The sequence below is a fragment of the Musa acuminata genome, chromosome BXJ3-7, assembly GCF_036884655.1.
Source record: "Musa acuminata AAA Group cultivar baxijiao chromosome BXJ3-7, Cavendish_Baxijiao_AAA, whole genome shotgun sequence".
Classification (NCBI taxonomy): Eukaryota; Viridiplantae; Streptophyta; class Magnoliopsida; order Zingiberales; family Musaceae; genus Musa; species Musa acuminata.
Window position 1 is genome coordinate 7307909 of NC_088355.1, and position 8981 is coordinate 7316889.

General features: G+C 39.8%; 1 protein-coding gene and 1 long non-coding RNA gene across 2 annotated transcripts; one reads left to right on the forward strand and one right to left on the reverse strand.

Annotated features, from left to right (window-relative positions):
- Positions 1–1269: 1269 nt before the first annotated feature.
- LOC103991277 (probable sulfate transporter 3.4) lies at positions 1270–5249 on the reverse strand. The gene is made up of 13 exons (XM_009410670.3): positions 4911–5249; positions 4784–4832; positions 4479–4686; positions 4220–4391; positions 4059–4124; positions 3756–3869; positions 3565–3681; positions 3311–3437; positions 2896–3182; positions 2578–2768; positions 2010–2095; positions 1810–1886; positions 1270–1715 (listed from the first exon to the last, which is right to left on the reverse strand). Exons 1-13 carry the CDS (start codon positions 5247–5249, stop codon positions 1548–1550), a joined length of 2001 nt encoding a protein of 666 aa, XP_009408945.2. The 3' UTR covers positions 1270–1547.
- On the forward strand, positions 3863–5419 carry LOC135642484 (uncharacterized). Its single transcript, XR_010497981.1, has 2 exons — positions 3863–4159; positions 4243–5419. It is a non-coding gene; the product is annotated as an uncharacterized LOC135642484 (long non-coding RNA).
- The last annotated feature ends 3562 nt before the right edge of the window (positions 5420–8981 follow it).

Genomic DNA, 8981 nt, shown 5'->3' on the forward strand with positions numbered 1-8981 from the left:
AATTTTCTTGTCTATGTTAATATTGCTTGCAGTTTTTGTCCCTAAATTGATAATTAATCTTTATGCTTTTTGTATGCCGAAATTAAAGAACTAATTCGATCTGGTCACTATTTCTAGTTCACTAAAATTGGTGATGATAAGCTATTATGTGGCATTATTAACATTTGCTTATTATATGCATTAATAGTTTCTGATACAAAGATATGCAATTTTTTTCTACTTCTTTTTATTTGTTTGCTTACTGTAAGGCTTAATATCATATGATAGGAGGGCATGTAATTTTTCTGTTCTTTTATTTGTTTATTTATTTATTTAATCTGAGACCCGGTGAAGCACGGATCGACCAGGACAACAACGGTCAAATCATGCCTGATGAGTAAGCCAATGAAATTTTAATGGCAGGACTAGAATCATTGCGGAAATAGTAGCTGGATCCTCGGTTTCATATTCGGTGCTGTGTCGTGAGCCTTGATCATCGGGTCATGGTTCTAAGATATCGAGCTGTGCTCTACTTAAAATGTGTTTTGGTCCTCAGGCTTTTAATGAAGGTCAAATTTAGAAGAATTTGAATGGCAAAAATTTTCTAATATTTTTAACGGCACTAGCTTATAAAGGGATGAAATATTTGTTTTACATACTTCTAATAGCAACGCCATGATATATCTTTAATTTTGATTTCTATCATGGCATGTAACGTGTATGATCTGAAATTTCCAAGCGCATTAGCTCTTGGTTTCATCTTGAATCAACTGTTCATGGAAGTCCCTAGTTCAGCCATTAAACTTTTAGAGAATGCCTATGGTTGGTCACACAAATATAAAAAGAATTGTTTTGTTTCATCGGTTTTGGTTCTTGAACTAGAATTTGACTCCTTATCTTTAACAATTCCAAGAGAAAAGAAAATGGGCAGAAAAATATTTTTTTTTTATCGTGCAATAGATGTGTCAAGTCCAAGATGTTGCACTACCATAATACCATTCTTAACTATATAGGATACACAGTTTTTTTGATAGAACTATTTTTTTGAACTTCTCATTTCTTCTTGATTATTTAATTAGATGTTGACATTTAATTATGGGTGTAATTGGCTAAGCACTTTAGTCTCAGTATGAGTCTTAGGAAGCATGAATTCTTACTTTTCTTTTCCACTACTGATTATTATGGATTTTAAGGACTAGTGGTAGATACATATTATGGTCGTTGCGCCTTAGATTGAAATTCTCGTTGCAATCTGAACATATAACACTCAGATGGATTCCTGTCTTCAATAGTAAGATAATTCCTGTATGTCATGGGTACAATCTTTTATGAATGCGCAAAGCTGGTCGTGGAAAATCACAATTGATATTTTAAAGTGCCTAGAGAAACCAGGATTCATGAGACAACATTTGCGAACTTTAATGGACACCAGTGAGAAAGAAACTTCTTGAGAGCCACAAAAATAACCAACATCATTTTCCTCCAAACATCTTCATACGATTTTTCTATTTCCTGTAAAATCTTTACCTCATAATCCCCATTTCTTTCTCTTTTTTTCCCCCCTTAGGTTAGACTGATGTTCTGTGGACAATACATGCTGAAGTTTGGGCTTTATAAGAGGATGCTGCAATGGCCTCACCAACCGTCATATAGATTCGTTCTGATCCGAAAAGATCCCAAGTCCCCAATTGAGACAGCTTCTGTGCCACTTCCAGGACAGGATTAGCTAGTACAAGCTGCAATTTATTTTTTTGAAAGTTCCTGTTACTAAATTGAAAGACAGCGTCTACACGATTAAGAAAGATATGATGGAGGAGGAGAATCCCTTACGTCGATAGATCTTTTGTCAAGTGTCTTCTTCAGCTCTGCAAGTGTTTCCAAACCACTTATATCTATTGCTGTTACGGCTGTATGGATTTGGAGCTTATGGTTAGTGTACAAATAATAGATTAAATTTCTCTGGGTCACTTGTACAGTAAACTTGTTTGTTAATCTTAGGATGAGTATTTTCTGATTATAATTCTACGTACCAGCCATGTCCAGTATAATGCATTTAAGGGAACTCTCATTCAACTTTTTGATTTTCTCTTCCTCTTCTCGAACCCATCTCAAGATCCTGCGCATAAGAATAACAATACATGTAACTTTTATCAAGAAAGAATACAGCTGTGTTCAGAGAATTTGATCATCAGTTGCTCTATTAATTAGTCACTAGCCGAAAGAGATGCAAATCTTGCACCTTGGGCAATTAGAAGTAGAACAATATAGATAAAAAATAGGCCTGCTCTAAACTGGAAGTGCCTTCAGGTTCAGGTGTTTTTGGATTCCCAATCTCAAGCTAGCTTTATATCTATTTCAAAGCAATACTTATGCTCTAATTTTTACAGTTAGCATTCTGCCCGTTTTTCAGTGACCATTTATTCAGCTAAATCATTTCATTCTCTGGGTTATATTTGATCCATGAACTCTAATAAGGCAATTTAAGGTGTAGGTGAGTACTGTAAAGTTTTGTTGGCCCTTATATCTGGATTACAAAGATTCTGAATAATGGCAAGATCTTGAATGTGTTACCAAATACTGACACCAGCCCAAACTAACCTTTCTTGCAGATATATTGAATTGGTGAAATAGATGGGGGATTCAATGCCAAGGATTAGAAATGAAGGCAGCTGTATAGCCTCCCTGTATTGCGCCAGATTTCTGTAACTGTTTGTTCCTGGGACATTCCCCATGATCACTGTGTTTGGCCTAGTAACATGAACCAGAATTTTGAATAAAGATACGCCCACCTGCAAAACATGGAAAGATTATAAAACAGCAAATTTTGGCGCAGTTAAAGGTACATATCATCGAACTGGAATGCTTCCCTTGGTTTGTTAAAGCAGAAACTGCAGTAGAATAATGAAGAATGCTTACAGCTATGGCGAGGCCCGTCTGTACTGAGATGAGAAGAACCCCAAAGAAAGCACTCATACAAGCCAGGAAATCAAATTTATCCACCTTCCACAGCAGAAATGCACCTCGAACATCGATCAGTCCGATCACTGCAACAATAATGATCGCCGACAACATGACGTTGGGAGTATAATAGAACAGTGGCATGAGAAATAGCATGGTGAAGAGCACTGCAGATGCCATGACTATGTTGGATACTGCTGTTTTACATCCAGCGTTGTAGTTTACAGCTGACCTTGAGAATGAACCTGGGTTGTATTTTCCAACAAAAGAACAAGCGATTTTATGGTTAGTTTTACATGTAGCATGTTGATTTGACTACAGCCTATATAACAAGAATAGCTACTTGTTGCTATATGTACTAATTTTGTGTTACCACTTGTGATGTAGCATGAAGCACATGACCCTGCCATGTTCATGGCTCCTAAGGCCACCATCTCTTTGTTGCCATCAATCTGATAATTTTTCAGAGAAGCAAATGTCCTCCCCACAGCCATTCCTTCCTGTAACCCACAGTAAGTTCGTGCTTGTTATTTCGAGAGGGATGAACTCAGTCGTTTTTCCATTTCAGCAATGGAAGATTTTGAATCTACAATTTACCAAAATGAGTTGAAAGGTTTAGTGTGTTACTGTGAGAGCCAAGATTCCAGTAATTATTCCAGTTCTGATGGCAAGACTTAAGTAGGGGCCTCTAAAGAACAGCATGTTCACTGAAGGAGGATTCACCCCTTTCTGCAAATGCCCAATCTGTTTAACACCAAGAAGTTAGAACAAGAAGAAACGAAGAAACTTCAATTTCTTTCTGGCATGAAGATTCTTACTGTTTTGATGCCATGGTTTTGAGCTTTGAAGATAAAGGAAAGGACAGTGGAGAGAATCACTGAAGTTAGAGGAGCTGCTGCTGATACCCAGAACAGCTTGGGTCTTCTGGAGCTCTGATTCATATGAGTTCTAAAGTCATTCCAAAGCATAAACCAGCAAACAGTGCAGAGAAAGCAACAAGTAAAAGCTGAAGTTGATACTAATTAGCTTAGCACATGTCGATCACTACCATGTTCTGATCATCGATCTCTTAGGAATTGAAAGGGAGAGCTATCAAGCATAAGGATGGAATTAGAGCTTACTATATGCCTTGCCACCAACAGAAAAACCAGGAATGAGAGTCCCATCACTACCGTTTGCCAAGCCCACTGCTCAAAACAAGAAGAGAGATAAAGATCAGCTGGTAAGACACCTTAATCTTAGCAAAGCATCTTCACCCATTCTTCTAACACCTTGTTCTTACCTCTGTTCTGTTCTCAAGAACAGACTGCATCACTGGAATGATCCCCATCTTGGTGGTGAAGTGAACTATGCCAAGCAGTCCTTTAAGCTGCTGAAGTGATACGATGATCGCTGCACCTCCCATGAATCCGGTCAACGTCGGTTTTGATAGAAAGTCCACTATGAAACCCAACCTATAAGCACCGGGCATCACTTGTGAGATCAAGATTTACTCGAAACAAAATTCTATATAGTGTTCTTGTGGCGCGAGCATTGTATACCTCAGAAGACCCAAGCTGGCTTCGAAAACACCAGCAAAGAAAGTAGCTGTGAAAGCTAGTTGAAGATACAAGATAGGCTCTTTGTCAGGAGAGACCACCTCTCTCAGCATGGATCCCATCACTAGAGATGCAATGGATACCGGGCCAACAGCGAGATCTCTTGAGCTCCCAAGAACAGAATAGATCAAGGGTGGCACAAAGCTGGAATCTGTTGCATCCGATCCAGTATAACAAGATCAATAACATTCATTGGTGTTCATCCTGGTGTTCTTATGAGCTAGTTTCAGTAGATGGTTTGGACTTACAGAGGCCAATAATGGGAGGCAAACCTGCAAGCTTAGCGTAGCTTATTCCCTGTTACAGAGAACAGAGAGGACAGTAAGTCTTTCTACACAGGCACAGGTAATTTAGCAACGGTAAAGCTTCTCATACTTGTGGGATGGCCAAGCTAGCAATGGTGACGCCTGAGATGGCATCAGACTTGAGGAGGCGAAGGCTGTATTCAGAGCCCCACTGGAAGATTGGGAAGAGATACTGGAGAGCCAAGACCAGCTTCCGGAACAAAGACTTGTTCTTGAACTGGTGGAGGGGATCATCAGGGAAGAAGACCTCGGAAAGCCTCTGCTTGAGAGATTGGAGGCTGGGGTTGTCTTGTGGTGCAGGGACCTTGTGGACCTCCAAAGGTTTCAAGCTCGGCGTGGGGATGGGCAAGGATGCTTCAAGTTCACTGGCATATGGGAAGCTCTCCACTCTGTTGGAGCTTCCCACCATGTTTGAAGGGAAGAAGGAGAGCAAATCAAGGACCAACACGGGAATGCGACAAGGCACATGAGCTTGGAGAAACAAGCATGACAAAGGAGCTACTTATAGAGTGGTGGAAGAACAATGTGATGAACCACCCTATTTTCCCTTCAATGAATGAAGTCCTCATGATTTGCCAACCCAAATATATTATTGTTGTGGTGAATATTGGCAGGAATTTGAGAAAGAAAGGAGGACCTGTGTTTATTAATAACTGGACAGGAATCCTTTGCTTTAAAGACAATAAGAAAAATAATTGCAGGTAAAGCAGATTCATTCAATGAATACACACTTGTTGAACACACAAAACCACTTTCTCTGGGTAAAACTCCACTCCCAGCTGAAGTAGATCATATAGGTTTAGCGTGGGTATTGTTAGATGTCGGTGTGCTGCGCGTGGAGGCAAACTTGGAAGAGTACTAGAAGCATCATTATCATGAGGAGAATAAATGCCATTCTGCGCATAAACATCTTATGTAAATTCACAAGTGTGGTGGAATGATTTCTTTGGACATTTTCTTTCTGAGGGAATGTTCTTGGACTGTTCATAGTATCTGCATGTCAGCTGCTTCACACACCGCTAGATTCTCTGAGGCAAAGCAGCAGCAGTTCATTTCATTGAAGCAAAAGCCAAGACGCAGAATGGCGACTGGCTGAAACAAATGCCTCGCGTCAAAGACATTGATGGAAATATATGAATTAAATAGGCCATTGATTCATCCAAATCTACTATATCTCCATTGTTAGCGTAGGTTTGAAGCTTTGGCTTTCTCCACACTCAGAATTCTTCTACGAATCTAAACAAGCATTTACTTGAAGTAGCAACTCAACAGAGATCATTTGGATTGCTGCATGAAAAAAACCCCCTCGAACATATGATCTGATGGAGTATCTCACTCGAATAGCGGCAACAACTAGTCCTGCAACCTCAAGCAAGAAATCTCATGAAGATAACTGAATAGTTGGATGATTTCAGTGTCTCCCTGTATAGTATTCGATTACTTTTCTATATACCATTCCACATTATTCTTATAATTATCCATTTATGTTATAAACAGTGAAATTGTGTTCATCCACCAGTAATGACAGATTGAAGAGTTGCAACATCTAACAATTGCCCTTAAAAAAACTGTATATGTCAGATCCAGATACTCTTATTCTCTCTCTTCTTTGATATATATTAGAGTCTACAGGTGATACAAACAAAGTGTTTACCTACCTGCTACCTCCTCTCAGATGCTGATAGATAAGTCATGGAGAATAACATCTCTCTCTCTCTCTCTCTAAATGTTGCATGCTTGTGTTTTAGGGTAGCTATAGAATGACAAACTTGAAAGTTTGCAGGACCCGAAGGCTTTCATGGACAATGACAAGTAAATGAAGGTACATTGGAATTAAGAACTAGAGACAGAGGACGGAAAAGGAAGGAAGAAGAGAAGCCATTGTTATTGTATGATAAGGAACAGGATTCCTTCATATGCGGTGAGGAGTAAGCGCTCAAGTACACGCCCTGAGCTCACACTGGGAATCTGGAACTGTGTCCTTCTCGTCAAGCTTCAGTGGCAGCAGTTCTGGTCCGGCGACAATCACCTTCACCTCCCTCCTCTCACTCTCACTCTTATCAATCCTTAACGGCAATCCAAACATGTGTTTTCAGCGTGTAACTGAGCCACCTTTCCCTCAGCATGCAAGATGAGTTGACTGGCACCCCAAAAATGGTCAAGATATCACTGAAGAGAGAGCACTAGTAATTTGATTCTATCAAAAACAACATTTTGATCCAGACTGGTATTTCAGAAATGCAAAAAACTTCTTACGTACATTACAGAGCGTGCAAACAAATGCAAATATCTTGATGTTATTAAAAGTCCATAGTAATAATTCAGCACCAGGAGCTAAGAGTATATGCCATGGATATCCCACACTAATGGGGGTAGCTGCACTGACATTTCTTGGGGGTGCCATGATAGGGTGATTGACTTCTCCTTTCCCACCATCCTCTCCTTTCCCTCGGAGCCTGAGATGTCAACTCTGAATGAAGCTTCAGAGATACAAGAACAAGATGTTTCACTGGCCATTCTACTTCTGTGCTTTAGAACCTGATAGTGCCAACTCTTCCACTTTGATCTTTCCAATGAGTGGCTAAAGCACCAGGGGGGAAGTGCTTCTCTTACTCTGTGCCATGTTTAAACTCCAAAGGCTACTCATGAACCAATTCCTGAATCCAACAGGAATACTATCATCTTTCAAAGACCCATATTTGTTGAAACATCAAGTGAGAATGATGCATCTCAAGTGGAGATCTACATGTGGCTGTTAATTTTTGTAAGCTCTTTTTTCTTTCTTCTTGTTCACATTGCTTTAAAGAGGATACTTTGGTGCTGCATGAAGAGTGAGGAGGGGGAAGAAGAAGTGGGAAGGAGTGCTCAGACCAATGACTAATTGCTGAATGCTGCAGCATATCTTGTGATCACTCTCACAAATTATTCCTCCACTGGCAGAGTTTCCTGGTCCTCAGAATGATACACTTGTCACCTCGCTCCTTCTCCACCAGAAATGGCTATGGTGGTGGCTAATATTTGCACCAACCATAGCTCACTGACTCCCTGCTAATGCAGAGAAATCACTGGAGAACTTTGGAAGCCTGACAGTCAAGATATGGTTCTAAGAACTTGATACTGAAGCAGAAGATGACACCACATAACTTTGATTCGATGGCACATTTCTTGACACTGTCTTGTTGTTCTTGGATACGTATGATGAGTTCCTTTGTATTCAGATAAAACATGACCAAGCTTTTGGCTGGTGTTTGGAAGAAATTTTTTTGACAGAAACAAGCTTTCAGAAGGTTAGTCTTTGAGCAGGTTAAGGACAAGTAGGCATCAAGCACGCAATTGCTGAATGCAATAGACTAGTGCAGTTCCTGCTGTGCCTTATGCACCTATGATGGAGGAGAAGAAGAGAACGAGGAAATGGCAAACCTAGCTATAGTATCTTAGACAAGTAGGACACTGCTCTCAAGCATCATGTAAGGATCCAGTCATGACACTGCTGCTGCTGCTACAATGCACTTGCTTTTGAAGGTAGTAGCAGACACATCTGCAGCTGCCATGTCAAGGAGAGATTTGGCTGCCGGTGAGACTGGAAAATGAGGAGCAGCAGCAACCCTGAGGTTGCGATTAGTGATGCACATCTTTCAACCTGTTGAAAGGATCTGAGTTGAACAGCAAATGCAGTGGTAGAGCTTTGGCTTACTGAGATCCCTCCTTCCACAAGAATAGCCACATGGAAACACAAGGGTGTGAGATTAATGAATGATTGCAGTGCTCAATAGGGGACATTAAAAGAAGAGAAAAATAAGGACCAATAATACCACTACCTATTTATATGACTCTTCAGCTCTGAAAAATCTTTGTGACTTCTGATCTTGATTGAGTAAATAAATCACATATTTTCATTATTTATTAGCTGTGATTATGTTAATCAACTCAAAGGGGGACAAAGAATTATCAGTTGTAACATTAAAATGTGATGATTATTAAAAGAAAAACTTTATATGAGCTCACGATTAGGTCACAAAGCCTAAATGAAAGTTATTCTAAGCCACAATTTGGATAGAAATCCACCAAGGAGTAACATAGTTTGGAAGCATTTCTACCACCCTATTTTATATGACTAGTAGTAAATTAGATGACCATTGTA

Excerpts from the sequence above, each read along its gene's own strand:
- LOC103991277 (XM_009410670.3), bottom strand. The coding sequence starts at position 5,249 with ATGGTGGGAAGCTCCAACAGAGTGGAGAGCTTCCCATATGCCAGTGAA. Across the intron at positions 3,682-3,755 it reads AAAACCATGGCATCAAAACA|ATTGGGCATTTGCAGAAAGG; the intron begins GTAAGAATCTTC and ends GGTGTTAAACAG. Across the intron at positions 1,716-1,809 it reads TTGACAAAAGATCTATCGAC|CTTGTACTAGCTAATCCTGT; the intron begins GTAAGGGATTCT and ends AATAAATTGCAG.